The 16,723-nt window shown below is 40.6% G+C and overlaps 2 protein-coding genes across 2 annotated transcripts; one reads left to right on the top strand and one right to left on the bottom strand.

The window, feature by feature from the left end:
* Nucleotides 1-3,804: 3,804 nt before the first annotated feature.
* c8a (complement component 8, alpha polypeptide) lies at nucleotides 3,805-8,434 on the top strand (the record flags this gene model as incomplete). The annotated part of the gene is made up of 11 exons (XM_079233708.1): nucleotides 3,805-3,809; nucleotides 4,734-4,842; nucleotides 5,009-5,156; nucleotides 5,256-5,403; nucleotides 5,606-5,795; nucleotides 5,886-6,068; nucleotides 6,898-7,138; nucleotides 7,233-7,364; nucleotides 7,489-7,646; nucleotides 7,818-8,046; nucleotides 8,283-8,434. The coding sequence occupies 11 exons, from the start codon at nucleotides 3,805-3,807 to the stop codon at nucleotides 8,432-8,434; spliced, it is 1,695 nt and encodes a 564-aa protein (XP_079089834.1).
* A 450-nt stretch (nucleotides 8,435-8,884) lies between these two features.
* Nucleotides 8,885-14,624, bottom strand: c8b (complement component 8, beta polypeptide; the record flags this gene model as incomplete). The annotated part of the gene is made up of 12 exons (XM_079233820.1): nucleotides 8,885-9,039; nucleotides 9,165-9,236; nucleotides 9,591-9,744; nucleotides 10,197-10,360; nucleotides 10,458-10,586; nucleotides 10,904-11,144; nucleotides 11,310-11,507; nucleotides 11,684-11,816; nucleotides 11,946-12,087; nucleotides 12,282-12,429; nucleotides 14,098-14,245; nucleotides 14,563-14,624. 12 exons carry the CDS (start codon nucleotides 14,622-14,624, stop codon nucleotides 8,885-8,887), a joined length of 1,746 nt encoding a protein of 581 aa, XP_079089946.1.
* Nucleotides 14,625-16,723: the final 2,099 nt, after the last annotated feature.

Below are 16,723 nucleotides of genomic sequence, written 5' to 3' on the forward strand. Positions count from 1 at the left end.
GGATCTGTGATCACCGCCTCACTCGGAGACCATTGCTCTAAAACAACAGGCTCTGGGAAAGCTGAGAAGTTTATTGGTTCAGGGAAGCTGGCTGGATCGAGGGGTATTATGTTTTGACTGCCAAGATTCAGATCTTGGATGCCGGTTCTCATAAGGGGCTCTAAAGGATCACACACCAAGAAGTCAGGGTGTGGATCCTCGAAACCGATGAGCCCGCAGTCATCTCGTACAGGAAAGTCAGTGCTGACTAAGTCAAAGGTCTCCAGTGCTAGCGGACCAATGTCAACAGCTTCTCCCTCGGCTGTTTCCATCTCTGAAATCTCAAAGTCTGGAAACTCTGGATCGTCTAGTCCTGAGTGGGAGACGGATGGATGCTCAGCCTCTGGCTCTTCGCTTGGTGCTTGGCTAAGACCTGGTGACACCTCTAAAATAAGAAACCAACATCAACACTTGAACAGGTGTTCAACCTAACCACAAATAAGTATAATGAAAACTGCAGTACGTGTAAAACACGTCGAGGCGGGGTAAATGGAAAACCAAAAGTAGTAAGTTAATATACCGTTAAGTGTGGGTTGGAGGTAACAGCCAAGATCTACTGATGGAGGTCTGTGGGGCTTTGGTGGCAATGGCCCCAGTGACCTCAAGTCAGGTAGAGGCCTCTTTCGAGGAGCAGAGGATGAATGAGGTTCACCAGTCCTGACAGAGGGAAGAGATTTATCCCAGCTAAACTGCTTGTCCAACACAGCCCCTAGTCATTGGAAAACACAATAAAGCAAATGCATTAGATATCTGCATTAGAAGAATAAAGTCTGATGTGAAGAAACAGTTTATCACTGAATATGACTTACTGCGTGCAGAGTGGTTTACTTTGCAGAAAGGCCGTGCCGATAGACAAGCCATGTGCGGAAGACAGACTGCTGAGGGTCTGGGTAGCTTGGGTTCAACAATGTTCTTTTGCGGCAAAGGGAACCCCTTGTCTCTTGAGACGTAGTCAGGAGAACGCAAGCTCTTAGGTTTGGCAGAGATCAACATCTGCCTGCGTGAAAACTTCTTCTTGGCTCTCTCCAAGGTGCTTATAAATTTGTTGTTGAAATCAACATTTGTCTCAAGAGGAGGGGTGATTGGGATATTATGGCTGTAGAGGGAGACCTCAGAAGTTGATTGGTCACTTTGAAATGAAACCCCATCTTCTGTGGTTTGTTTTTCCCCCAAGAGTAACGCACCAGGAGCACTGGAAGGTCTGGTGGTCAAATCAGCATACGTAGGCTCCTCTCCATTTTCTGCACTGCCCTTTGATGCTTTGGCTGACTTGAAAGGAAGCAGCAAACCTTTCTTCTTGATTTTAGTGTGTGGCAGGACTTCTTTCCCTGGCTCTGGATCCAGTTTTTGCTCCTTGTTGGCTGGCGGTGGCGACTTTTTCTCTTTTACAGGAAGGACAGGAAGCACCAGAGGCATGTGTCTGTCTTTGAGGGACTGCCTTGTTGTGCTGTATCCATTAGCCGGCTGAGATGGGGGGGAGGTCTGCTGAGGTTGTGGTGGAAAGGAAATTGGTCGCTTACCTCCAGATGCCCGCAGCCCATCACTGAAGATGACCCGGGGAACCACTGGTGTCTCGTTTTCTACAGCACTATTAATACCGCTGACCACAGAGCTGCTGTGACCGCCAGGAGGAAGAAGGTGTTTCGGTTTCTCGGAAACAGCTGGTCGACTGGTTTTGGATCGAACTAAGAGGGCCTCTTCCTGAAACTTGGCCCTCAGAGCTTTGAAGTTGCTCTGTTCCTCAATTAAAGAAAAAAATAATAAATCAGGAATCATTAGATTAATAAAAATTTGATTACTTTCATAGACAATTTACTTGATGGTTGAGTTCAGGAGACAGACCCCAATGCTGACAACATAATTTAGGGAGTTGGTTTACCAAAATTACAAAAAGTATTTTCTTACTCATGCCGTGTCTCCAGTGGTAACCAGTTATGCTGATTGTTTTGGTGGAGGTTTGAAATGCATTTTAATATTTCTGACTTCACCCCAATGCATTGGAGGTGAAGGGAATTTGTCTTCAGAGAACAGCTTCAACAATAAATTGTTCTATTGATCTTGGTTATCAATTTGAGCCATTTTATGTTCCAGTATATTTGCTGGTTTCCTTCGTCTTCTATGATTGTAAACTGAATATGTTTGGAGTTTAAACTGTTGGGTGGCAGTGGTGTATAGTAACGAAGTAGAAATACTTCGTTACTGCACTTAAGAAGTTTTTTGGGATATCTGTACTCTACTTCACTATTTATATTTCTGTTTACTTCACTACATTTTGCAAAGAAAACTGATACTTTTACTCCGATACATTTCCCCTGAAACCTTCGTTACTCGCTACAAAATCGAATCTATTTTTAGAAAAAAAAATACATCCGGGACTGTGGTGGAACACAGACTCCACCAAGCAGGTTTTGCGAATCACAATATTATGCATTCCTCTACATCCTCTAGCCCAGCGCTCCCAAACCTTTATGCGTCACAAACCGGTTACGTGAAGACAATATTTTCTAGGACCGGGTCCGACCTCGGGGAGACGGGAGACAACGACACCTGACGTGTGTTCGTTATGTCCAGTCTACTGACTCTACTCCTAACTAAACCTTTAGTCCAGTCTACTGCTTAACTTATAACCCGCTGCACAAAGACAGGATGTTGAAATGGGCGCATGTATTCGTGCTTTGTTGGCGATCTCAGGATGCTCTGCCTTGGTTTTAATCCAGAACACCGACAGAGTTGAAACAGACTTAAGTTTCATTTTTAGAGTAACGTAACATCTTGACATGTGTCACTAGGTTCCGTCTGAGGTTACCACAGTCCTTTTTCACAATAAAACATCTTTCCGGCCTTGATTTTTTTAAATGTAATTGTAATCTTTCATTCATTCTTTCTGTGCGGCCCGGTACTAAGGGCCCCACGGCCGGTACCGGGCGGAATGAGCATACTTAAAACCACACTGTTACAACTCCTTCATAGTGTCATATTGCTTTTGGAGAATTATGATGATAAGTTCATAGTAGATGCAAAAATATACTTAGGTACAATATATTATGTTGAACATAATATATGTGGATGGATCACAGCCAACCCAGTTATTTTCAACATGACCCCTTGGTCATGGTGGCCACAGCACTTAAAAGAATAAACTTCATAATTCTCAAAATTCAGACCCTTTGCTTTTTTTTATTAAAATCATGTACTTGTACTTTCAATACTTAAGTACAGCAAATATCAGATACTTTAAGACTTTTACTCAGGTAGTATTTTAATAGGTGACTTTTACTGGAGTAATTTTCCAGTAAGGTATCTTTACTTTTACTCAAGTACGGCTTTTGGGTACTTTATACACCACTGTTGGGTGGACAAAACAAGACATGAAAATACAGCTTGGGCTTTTGGGAAATATAATTGGTATTTTTTCAGTTTTCTGCATTTTATAAACAAAATGATTAACTTATTAAACAAGAAAATATGCAGATTAATAAACTATGAGAATAAGTGTTAGTCCACAGCACACACAGTTGACTTAATATTTAGGTCTAAGGGTTATCCAGAATAACGGTTAGTGTTTTTCACAACATTTGATGCAACTGAATTTGTTTATGATATGTAATGTTTCAATGCTGTGCCACACACAATAAATTAAATTGGCAGATACCCCAGAGATGTCTAAACTATTCGCATGACTAGCATGATAAGTAACTAGATGAGAACGTGTTTTGTAGTTTGCATGAAGTGTACCTGCAATGTAGCTGCTATAGTATATTACACATGGGGTAACAGCTAGCAAAAGGCACGGTCATAAGGCTAACATTACCTCCACGTAGCTATCGGTACGCGAGCTAAAGTTATTCACAACAAAGTCTTTAAAAGTTACCTCTTCCATTGTCGCTCGTTTTGTTCATCACTGTTCAGCTTTGTACATTTGGGAAGCGGCTTTAACTGTGTGGACGCTGCTGGCTGCGTTGATACATTTGGACTGTTAATGCTAAAACAAACAATTTGAATGCTCCGCCGTGAGACGCAAAAAAAACCGCACCTGCGTGTTCCGCGTGACCTCATGACGTGCATGTTCATGACGCGTAATTGTCAAATCAGAAGCGCCGGAAGCCAGTTGTGTATGTGGATAGATATTCTTGTTATTGCTATAATAATAATAATAATAATAATAATAATAATAATAATAAGGGTAACGATAATAATAATAGGGATAATAAAATGGATCACCTCAGTGTAGATATTGTAAGTAGGGAATGTTTGTGTTTCAGTTTAGTTTGAGGTGTTTGATGTACTTTTACTGCTGGAGTGTTTGCAGGGAGAAGAAGATAAATGGGGGTTATAGATCATTAGAAAACTTTCCGAACTGTTGTAAGAGCATATGTTTACTCTTGATCAATCATTCACAGTCGTTGGTCAAGACTGCAGTGGTAGAAGTCACAACACAACGGTTGTTTTGTGATGTGGCATTTTAATCTTAAGGACTAGCTACTCATTTGTCATTATGGAGACGTTTATTAATTTACTTCTGACTTTATGCACACTGCTTCTGTCTGTGAACTTTAACCCACTTGTGGATGCTTACAGGAGCCCATGGATAACTGATTACCGGTGCAGTACTCCTCGCTTCAATATCTCTTAGATACACTTGATAACATTTAATGATAATGATAATGATGATAATGTACATTTCCGGGTGCCAGTTGGGCTGGGATGAGGAGGGCCAGAGCTGTAAACAGGCCGATGCCCATCAACTGTAAGCTGGGGACATGGTCATCTTGGACACCCTGTAACTCCTGCACAGACCAAAAGGTAATATTGTTTTTTCTCAAGAAATTCCATGAGTTGAAAGATGTCGAAGGAAAACTATGATTACGACTTCTAGAACTAGAACTCTCTCCAAAATCTTAACAATTGTATAAGGGAATGGACTTATTGGTTGATATAAAGAGCTAACTCATTATTAACTCTGTCTTAGGTCCGTTTCCGATACATAGAGAAGCCGTCACAGTTCGGTGGCACCGAGTGCATTGAGTTGCTGTGGGAGAAGCTGGCATGTCCGACAGTAACAACACAGTGTCTGGTGACAGATTTCTGTGGAGAGAGCTTCACCTGCAAAGAAACAGGCAAGTCCCACCAACGACCGTTCACACAGCACATTCTCTTAAAGCTGAGGTTGTTTTGTCTGTGCATCTGCAGTATACAATCTGTCTCTCTGTCTACAGGGCGCTGCATCAGCCAGTCTCTTCGCTGTAATGGAGAGTCAGAATGTGAAGATTCTTCTGACGAAGAGGGCTGTGAAGACGTCGCCCAGAGAGATGACAAGTGTTTCACCTTACTGACGATCCCTGGTGCTGAACGTGGTACTCAGGGGTAAATACAGACTTTAAAAGCAATGCAATTTATTTACCAGGACAGTTGTAACTAAATATTTCCATTAGGATATATGTCATCAACACACCAAAATCACTATTCTTTGAAACATCAGAAATGTATACAAATCACACCATTATTATTTTGCTTTACATTTAATCTTAATACCTTTGCTTAATTTGAATTGTTTTACTTTACCTAGCTACAACTTCTTGACTGGAGACTTTGTGGATCAAGTGCTTGACCCAAATTATTTTGGAGGAAAATGTGAATATGTTTACAATGGTGAATGGAGGAAATTCATCTATGACGCATTCTGTGAGAATCTGCACTACAATGACGATGAGAAGAACTACAGGAAACCGCACAACTACCATACCTACCAATTTGTGGTATTGTCATGCTATTACTTATTTATTTGTGTAATTTAATAAATGGGCTGTTCATTTTTGACATTTTGACCTGACTAAAACCTGTTACAGGCTCAAGCTACGTCAGAGGGCTCGCAGGAATACTATGAAGATATTGTGGGCCTGCTGAAAGCTAGGAAAACGATGAGATCCTCCAACCGCGGTGTCACAGTGGGGATCTATCATGTGGAAGTGGGACTGAGTGCAAGTGATGAATCAGAGTTTCTCAAGAACATAACGCAATATAACAGCCAGGTATAAATTATTGATCCAAAGAACAAAACTCTCTTACTACATGATAACAAGTGCAATTTGTTTTAAATATATAATTATTAATTGTTTGAGGTCAGGGTTTTTTTCTTCTTTTTTCTAAAGCAATAGTTTGGCATTTTGGAAAATATGCTAGTTTGCCTCCTTGCCAATAGTTAGACAAGTCATGACGATTACTGTATTTATGAAGCTACAGCCAGCAGCCGGTCGGCTTAGCGTATACCAGAAAGACTAAACAAAGGGAAAGAGCAAGCCTGGCTCGGCCCAAAGGTAAAGTCTGCCTACCAGCATCTTTTTTGTACAGACTGAACCAACCAGATATATTTTACTAGGTTATTAGGAAACCAGGTATTTTTTTTTCCTCTGGACAGAGCCAGAAGCCAATTTTCGTAGAGGCCAAACCGTGTAATAAAAACTCCTGAGTCCGTCACATAATGCCATGGGACCCAAAACAACTTTTTACCCATAGGCTTACATTGGGAAAGAAACATCTGTAAATCAGACAATCTATTTTTTTTTTACTTCCTAGTATGAACGCATAAATAACCCTTATTCAAATAACTGGCGGGCCCCGCCATCAACACAATATCTTCTAATTTAGATTATGGTTAAACAGTAAAATGAGGGTGAGCAAATATGAGTATTACCCCCAATTATGAACTCCTTGAAATAATGTTTATGTTTGGGTGTCTGTGGCCAAAAGAAAGGGCATTCTTTCGGGCAAATTACATTTTTATTCAAGTTTTATATAACTATTTTTATTATTATTATTTCTACTTCTGATTAAAAAAAACCCCTGTCTTTTTACCCTCAGGAACTGGGGTTCGTCAGGCTGTGGTCAAAAGTGCAGACAGCCCACTTCAAAATGAGAAGTAATGAGTTGATGCTACATGAAGATTTCTACATTTCACTCATGGATCTGCCAGAGCAGTATGATTTTGGGATGTACTCCCTCTTCCTCAACACATTTGGCACCCACTATGTCACAGAGGGAACAATGGGAGGAACCCTTGAATATATTGTGGTTGTCAACAAAACGGCCATGACAGAGTCAAGTATGTGGGATTTCCAGTTTGTTGATTAATGTCATCTGATAGGAAATGTAATGTAAAGTACCCCTTGTTCACTTCTCTTCCATAACTCTCATAGAGATTGACGGTAAACAAGCTGGTAGATGCTTTGGTGCTTCTATTGGTTTGAGCTATCCCGTCACCAGCGAAGTAACAGCACAGCTCAAAGTGGGTGTGAGTCCGTGCAAAAAAAAAGGATCATTTAGTCAAGGTGAGACATTGACTTTGAGCTGATTAGCTTTATTTGAACTATTTCTTATTTCCATTCACCTGACAAGTGATTTGTAGGAATGTGTTATCAGAGTTTGTAATATGTTTTTTCATTTTAAATGTAGCCAAGGACTCTAATTCATCTGTGATTGAGGACATTGTTACTCTAGTGAAGGGTGGAGTCACACACAGTAGCAGTGGCCTGTTGGTTATCAGGGACCCTGAGACCTATAGGAACTGGGGAGCGTCCCTCAAATACAACCCGACACTCATCGAATATGAGGTGACTTATTGTAGAATTGTTTGACACAACATCCTTTTAAACAGATTAATAAAAAAAACACAAGTTGATAGTTAATTTCTTGATTTTTTTACCTGAATTTGCTGGTGTGGCCGTTTGCTTTTTATCAATTTTTTTCCTCTTCCTGTCTCTGTCCTACCTTCCTCGTGACAGACCATGCCAATTTATGAGCTAGTGCGCCTCAGCTCAGCTGCTGACCATGTAGGTGCAAGACTGGCCAACTTGGAGAGGGCCTGGGAAGAGTATCAGAAGCAGTTTGACTCCTGTCGCTGCGCCCCCTGCAGGCACAACGGCATCCCTGTCCTAACGGGGACTTCCTGTAAATGCATCTGCAAGTCAAACGGCTACTATGGAGAGGCCTGTGAAGAGACTCTCAGAGGAGGTGAGACTTTTGTCATGAGTAAAGGCAGCGTAGGTAAACACATTATATACATAAAATACTGCTCTTTCTTCCTGTTTCAAGCCTTTATGTTAAATTAAGCTAACCATCTCCTGTCTAAAGCCTCAAATCTTTTTTTTCAAGAATGGTCTCTTTGTAGTAATTCATAATGTTGCAGGCGATCTAATGCATACAGCTGTGTGAGAAATGTTAAAACCCCCTTGTTTTTTCCTGGACAGATACCAGGACAGATGGGTCATGGTCATGCTGGGGGGCTTGGTCACTCTGTGCATCAAGTAGGAAGACTCGGACAAGAACCTGTGATAATCCGGCTCCTGATGGCGGTGGAACAACCTGCTTGGGCTCCACCTCTCAGACTCAACACTGTTAAAGTCACTTCGGTTCCAGGGTGAAAATGCTGTCGAGCACTAAGTGAACACAACTGAGAAACTGCTCTTCCACTATCCTTTACTGTCCAAGCTCAAAATAAAATGTATGCCTTCTTCAGGACACACAATATGTATATCAAGGTAGTAATACATGTGTGATGCAGACTTTACTAACTGTGTTTTTCTGTCTGGAGAGTAAAACTGTAGATGCTTTGTATGAGATTTCTTAAATCAGCTTGAATGTGAAGATTCCATTTGGGTAACAGAAGCTGAATCCAGGTCAGTGCTTCAGGCAGGTCTAGTTAGCAGAGCTAGTCAGTTCAAGTCCGTTTTTGCTTCATTATGTCACACTAGAAGTCTAAAGACAAACAAAGACACCACAGACCAAACTTCTAGTTTCTAAGAGGGTTTTATGAATCTTCATGTCAAGACTGACAATGATTTAGCAGATATTAAAAGCATTCAGTAGGCTCTTGCTGCAGTCCTCTGCATGCCAGGCCTCCTTTGCTGGGTGCTGGGTTGTTACACTGTCGACTCCTCGTCTTTGTTCTTCCACTGCAGGATGACCATGCACCCCAGCAGCTCCAGCTGCCGTCAATGGTTATGTCTGTCAGAAGTGGCAGAGTCAGTTCTCATATTATTGTCAATATCTCTGTATGTGTTTGTGCAATGAAAGAAAAAACATGTTAAGTTGTATGCACTTTTTTTTGTTTTGGGATTTTTAGAGCTTACCTTTCCGTCTATTAGTGATCTCACAGCCCCGTCCAGTGTAGCCAATAGGACACACACAGTCACACCTGGTGCCTGTTAAGGGAGATGAAGATATTTCATTATCACTATCATAACCACCACCGTAAACATCATCAAAGTCACTTTGTGCACTATTACATTGTGTTTGGGACCAAATCTAAAAAGAAAATGCCAGAGGCAAGCTCTGTTGGCGTTACTGGCTTCCTTGCCATCCGTTTAGGGGCTGATGATGGGCACTAAACCTTAAGCTTTGGCACAAAGGGTAAGTGAAAACAAAACAAAAGCTCAGAAAGGAAGGAATGAATGATATAAAGACATTCAATTTTTCAGTCAATAACTAAATGAAATAGATAAAATAAATAAAATGCATTTGTCATGAACACCAAAAAATGATTTCCTTTGAGGTACCTTTCAAAACGGCCACTCCATTGTTGAGGCATGGAGCACATCGACACGCACTAGCCTCTGCCAGGTACTCTGACAGCGCTCTCTTTAGGTTTCTTTTCAAGGTAGCAACATGGGAGAAGTCTCTGGAGATCACAAGCTCATACAGCGGCCGTGTCTAATGAGAAACAAATGACACTGCTAAACCATCTTTGTACTGTTAAAATCAAATTCTCTTTTGATAGAGACAACTGAAACTTGAGCCTATTTGTATTTGGCACAGTTGCTGTTTGTTCTCCAATTTGCTATTAATCAGCCAAGCTGTATTGGCATGTTTGTAATTGTACCAACACTGTCCAACTCTTGTAAATGTTTCTGCATCAATAAGTCAGATCATATTCCAGTAGTATTACTGCTACAAATTAAGATAATAAATATAATAAAGATGAAACAGAGGTATGCATTATGTCAATGTAACAAGATATTGAGGGAGACAGGAAACACACAGATAAGAGAGAATTGTGAATGGGATTATGGCAGGTATTATGAATGAAAGCAGAAATAGACCAGAAAAGTGAGAAAAAAGAGAGAAGCAAAGCATGGGATTATGCAAAAGATGGAGGAACTCACTGTTGTGCGAATGAAGTCAGGGTTAAAACGCACGCCTTCACCCCAGAGCCCCATCAGCTGCGGGGTGGGGAGCTTTTTAGACACCAAAGCAGTGATGGACTCGCTACTCCCGCCCCTTACTACAGTCACAAAGTCCTCCACTATGCTGCCAGTCACTGTGTCCTCTGGGGAGGAACCAAATTACATCAGAGTTTTAGCATCAGTGTCTGATGTTAAACAGAACATATTCGGCAGCCAATTTGGTAAAACGTGTAACCTCACCTCCCATCTCATTCAGCATGCCATTACAGGATCCACCCTGAAACCCAGCCGACACATACACACCATATATGTTGGCCCCGACCTTAAGGCCTGACTGCGTACAGCGTTTAACATCGTCCAAAGAATAAACTAGAATCAAAAAGCCAGGGAGTCAGGGAGTGGTTACTGCCTTTCAAAATCATATTATAATTCAAGAAATTGAGCCACGAGGGTCAATATTTCACTGTAATGGTTAATTATCAGTTCTTTATCACTATGCGTCTGTGTTAAAGATGACGGAATATAGATGACGTCACTGCCATTGCCAAACCCCATTATCTGATCATAGTAATTAGCTTTATGCATTCTTGCAATGTGCAGTAAATTAAGAAACTGAGCAATTAAACCAAACTTGATTAGACTTGAGACCCCCGTGACTCCGGTTCGGCAGCCGCTAATATGTATACCTGTCTTCTCGAGCTTCTCCTTGTTCAGGATGATGGTGTAATCATAGTCTCCTCCGAGGGTTGCCTCTGTGATGTAGTGGGTGCCGTAGTCCCTGAAGATCTGTCTGTATTCCCCATAAACATAAGACTGTGGCAAAGAGCGCAAGCGCTGCAGGAACTCAGGGTGAAGCATCAACTCATCGGACTTCAACATGTACTGGGCCAACTCCAGTTCTGCTTTGGCCCTCACAAAGATGTCAGTCTGAGAGGAGAATCGGTAGGAGGCAGGTGATGAATAATTCACTGTTTTCAGGTTAAGATTGCAGGTATTTTGAATAATTATGGGGTTGTATAAATCATGAATCCATCTATTTTGTTTTTGAGAAATCAGTAGGTTGTAAAGAGGTCAGGAGAAAAGATATCTCACCTTACTAGAAGCACGGCGAATCTTCTGTTCGGCTTTGGTTTGTTTGGCATTATTGTAGTTATAGCCAAATTCAACTATGCCTGGAATGGTAAAGCCAAAGGAAACAGTGGTTTGGATTGAGCGCTCCTTTATGGTGTGTTCCTTGTAGTCAGAGTATGACTCAAAAGACTGTAGGGTGAAATCATACGAGCCTTTTGTCTGTAAATACACGAGAAGCAGAATTTCCTTTTTAATATGTAATAAGCAGGACCGTATTAATAAGCAATTAATTTACTGTAAACATGGAATAACAGATAAAAGAATGAGATGAAAGATGACAAAGAAAAAAAATCCTAATCTTGTTTATCAACTCCAACTCAATGCTCATTATAGACCTGCAGAGTGTACTGTTGCAAATTGTAAGGTTTCCTGAATCTGACATCCTCAATGTAGTGTGGCAAGCAGCTGCCAGCATAGTATCTGTTATCAAGCACCACTCCCTCCAGGTTACTGTTCAAAATGTTGATTCTGAAAGGTAAGCAACAACAACAGCATTAACAGCAAGCAGATTGATTTGAAAAGAGCAACATGTTCATGTATCTAAGTCCTCAACAACAACTGGGACTCACATTACGGCCTAATTGGAATGTGACTGACCCTTTGGCAAGGTTTTCAATTCCCCAATACTCTTCAGCCGCCTGCCTGCAGGGCTTGGGAACATTCTTACAGCCGGCTTCATCCGACATGTCCCCACAGTCATCCTCCCCATTACACTGCAAAGGTCCGGGAATACAGCGTCCTGAAGGAGAGGAAAGAGGTGGATGGCATTTAGTAATGGTTTCCGAAACAGGATACAATCAATAGTTTGACATTTTGGAAATATGCTATGAAGAGGTCAAGCTTGGCAAGCAGCCAATTGGCTTGGCTTAGCAAAACTTCTAAAGGCAGTGGGGTGAAATGGAGCGAGTATAAGGGCCTGGATGTAGGAGATACCTGTTTGGGTGCAGAGGAATCCCTCACACAAAGGAACATTGTCACATGTGTAGCGAGCTGAAACATCACAGGCCTCCATCTCCCTGCCATGAAAATTGCACGGCTGCCCTCCAAACTGGGATGGCTGGTCCAGTTTAGCATAGCGATACTGGGTGGTTGAGCGAGAGAAACACATAAACGGTCAGAGAAGAGGATGCTCGCCACTACCCAATAAAGGTGGTGGAAACTGCTCCAGGGAACTATAACAGCTGAAATCCCATTAGACGGCTGTTTTCACTTTGTCATGTCAAGGTTATTAATCCCCCCTCCTTGTAAAGTGGATGAGATAGAGCACTGAAGTACATCAGCTGAAACCTTTGCCAGCAGAGGAGATGACAGAAAAACAGCACTCAAGGGTCAACATGTCTAACGCCTCAGTCTTTCAATCCTAACACTGAATCTAATCCTACTGTATCAAAATATTATCTAATTCATGATAACATAAATTAATTACAATGGGCTGGATCAATTTATCTGGCCAGAAGTGCATGGGGATATTAGACATCTATGTAGGCTATAGTTCACTGTAGTACATAAAGCCGGTACTTTTCTTCTTTATATTTATTTGATTCATTTAACAGTGAAAGGAAAAGTCGGACATTTTGGGAGCTACACTTATTTGCCTTAATGCCAAGAGTGAGAGGAGAAGATTGCTAACACTCAGCTGCACTAAAGCTAGCTAATCAGCTGGCTAACTAGTTTAGCACTAAGAATTGGAAATAGGGGAAACAGCTAGTGTGGCTCTGTAAGGTAACACAACACCAACTGATTCTTGGTCAGGATCAGCTGGGTGGAAACCAACGGAGACTCAAGGAAGTTACTTGATTCCAACATTAAATACGGTGTTCAAATACACTTTGGGATTGAATTGATTAAAACAATCAACATACAACGTGTTAATAAATGTGTTGGTAGACGCATGTTACTTTTGGGCAGAGCCAGGCCAGCTTTCCCCCTCTGTATCTAGTCTCTATGCTAAGCTAAATTAGCTAGCCGCAGCTTTACATTCACCGAAATGGGAGCGTGGTACCAATCTCCTCCAAATGCTCAGCAAGAAAGCGTACTTCCGAAAATGTTTTTCTAGCAATCACTGGCTAAGCTGTGTTGCGATCAGCTGACTAGTGATATCCAATCATAATCATGCAGGTGTACACTTCTCGCTATGATTCAGCTGATACGCCATGCTCACATCATTTGCTTGATGGCATTTTTGGTATTACTAAATTAAAGCTGGAGTCGGCAACTTTAGAGGTACCATCCAAAGTAAGCAACATTTTATTTTACAAGTATCCACCAGAAAGATTTGCTCTATCTGTTGGAGTACACATTGATGAGGAGAGGAGCACAGTGCCAGCGGTATCTGACTTCCTCATGTTTCATTCACATGTAAGAAAACACCTAACATGAGCAGTGACGTGCGAGCAGACAAGGTGTGTAGGGAGGTGAGATTATTGGACAGGCTTATTACAGTCCTGTGACAACAACAGATACAGTTTTTTCTTTCTTTCAGTTTTTTAATGTCAGAGCATTTGATTTATTGATTGCTTTCGGGATGTAATAATAAATTGCCTACCTCAGCTTTAACTTAAATTAGCCTATGTCTTAAAGACAGAGCTAAACCTTTTCTGAGAAATTTAGCTGTTTCACAATATTATTTTTATTATTATTATTATTTTTCCAGATTATTGTGGCCACTTGATGGGCCAACAAACACATGTATTGCAGCTGTAATGTTCCCCAGGGCCCACGATCACCTGTCTGGTATCATCATACTTACTCTTTTTTTCTGACAGGTGTCACAGCGTGACCACGAGCTCCACTCTGATAAAACACAGTCCACTGGATGAGTTACCACCTGATCGCCCACTGAGCGAGCTTCACGAACACGAGGCTCTTCATTATTCGCTGTTGTGACAGGAACTTTACTGTGACACGTAGATGAAAATCAAAGAAAAACAAAGTGACATTTATTTACTGACAGATATTTTTAAAGGCCGTTTTAGTTTCTCAAAAACAAATGGCTGGAAGATTGGCTTCTGATAGAACTACATATAATCAGAGGTAAGACAGGATTTAGTGCGAACTTGAAAAAGTGAAATAAATCCCTTTTAATCTCACACTGAAAAACATTATTAATATTATGTTGGAGGATAGGATCAGTAAATCATTGACAGCAATTAGGTGATATGAACTGCAATGGAAATAGACGGTCTATTACTAAAAAGACAAATAAAACTCCTACCTTAGCAGTATCAAAGAAACATAGAGTAGGCCGCGCTGCACACTGACTGCACTCATCCGCATCACCACAGGAAGCATAGTTGTGTGTTATGCCTGACTGTGAACGAGGAGACGGCACTGCTCAGCTCTCTATGTAAACACAAACTGATCAATACTGGCCTGCACATGAACTCAGTGCTGCTATAGACTCAGAGGTGGAGCTGAATACACAAGACTGCGGGCCTCGGTGCCACTAAACAAGGTGTCGTGGGATTAGGTCTTGTGTCAGTGTGTAATGAACACACATGTATGACATCAGGTTTCTAGTGAAGCAGGTGTGAATCTATAGACACGCTTAATCCAGGAGCTCTGGACGTATTCGCAGCTATCTTAAACTTCATTGGTTTTAATCCAGAGGAGTGGGATGAAACAGAAAACATATCTTTGTATAAATATATATGAAAGTAGAGGAAAATGACGGCTTTTTAATTAAGTAAATTCCTGTTATAGGGTTAAATCAATCGAGTCATGTTTGTGTACTTTTGACCTTTAAACTTGGTTCACCTTCACTGATTTTGGATTTCACAGAATGACGCAATCAATGGACTCCACTGACGTTTACTGACTCTGTGAAAAGCAACATAAATACTAACCAAGTAACTGGTACACATACTGATACTACTGAAATTACTCATAAAAAAACACAATAATAAGATATGTTGTCCTTGCAGTACGTGCAGTGTGATATGATTAGTAGATCCATGATTGTAAGGACAGCAGTGGTGAAAAGTAAGTGTAATTACTAAACTACTCGTACTTGTAGTTTCTTCTACATTACTTTTATTTGACAGCTGGATGATGTCATTAAAATACCCGTTGGAGGCTAAAATAGGTCAAATGTTCCAATATTTCCCAACAAAAGCAACTAGCTACAAATATGTGAAGCAACTCTTTTTTTAAACTTTCCGTTACATGAATCATCTAATGACCCCTCAGATTAATCTTGTGACTCTTTGGAGGGTGCTAAACCCCGAGGTTGGGAACCACTGAAAAACACCACCTCACTGTATTTATTCATATTGAAATCTATAGCTCCACTTTGACCTACAGTAGAATACTGCTTACACACTGATTAGCATTAGTATAGTAAAATATTAGAAACACAGGCCAGTCTAATGAGCACATATACCTCTGATACTTTAAGTGCATTTGGCTTTGAATACTTTCTGTAATTGTACTTAATGACAATGTTGAATGACATTGTGTGATTAAGCAATTTAATCATTACAAAAAGAGAAATTCATTATCATACTAATCCATCACATTCACCTGAAGGCATGGAGGGTTACTGCAGAATTAGTTTGAGAAGAGCAACCTCTGTTGGCTGCTGTTGTGACCTTTACATAAGGTACATTATTAGAATGATAGTATTGGTCTAAAGAAAAATAACACAAGGAGAAAAGTGGGAATCACATGATATTTTATTTGTGACTGAACAGTGGCATGGGTACAGTGAATGGGGAAGTCATAGACGTACAAAAGTCCTTTTTTCTCTTTTTCATGACAACTCTTAATTCCATAAATAAAATTTACAAAATATTTTGGACTATATCTCATTTTTCTCACACAAGCAGGGATACAGTTACCATTTGTTATTGTAAGACTAGCAGATAATAGGGATATCTCTATTGTTCATATTATATAAAGTTGCCTTTCTTTTTGACCATTTTGATTCAGTGGAGCAGACCTACAATATGCCCAAGTGCTTAGTTACAACAATGACCCGTTTACTGTATACAAATGACCTGACAAGAACAGTGACTGGACAACAAAAATAAACCTGATAAGGCATAGAAATGCACTCTACTGTCTCCGAGCTCAAGGTTATTAAGCCATTGTGGGTTTATTCTGCTTATTTATTGAAGAAACAAAACGGAGATATGATTTAAAGAGGCAAATTGTAAACAATGCGACCTCATCTGGAAATGTAGAATATCTAAAAACAAAGAGATGCAGTAAAATCTGCCTTCTTTTTACTAAATAGAAAAACCTGAAACCTTGAAGGAGTAGTAAGATTTTTTGCTATCTTTCAACCCCTTCATTACTTTCAAGCTCAAAATGAGTGAGACAGGTACAACAGGCTTTATTTTGAATGACCATGTAACACAGATTCACAGTTCATA

Source organism: Taurulus bubalis, assembly GCF_910589615.1.
Source record: "Taurulus bubalis genome assembly, chromosome: 1".
Lineage (NCBI taxonomy): Eukaryota > Metazoa > Chordata > Actinopteri > Perciformes > Cottidae > Taurulus > Taurulus bubalis.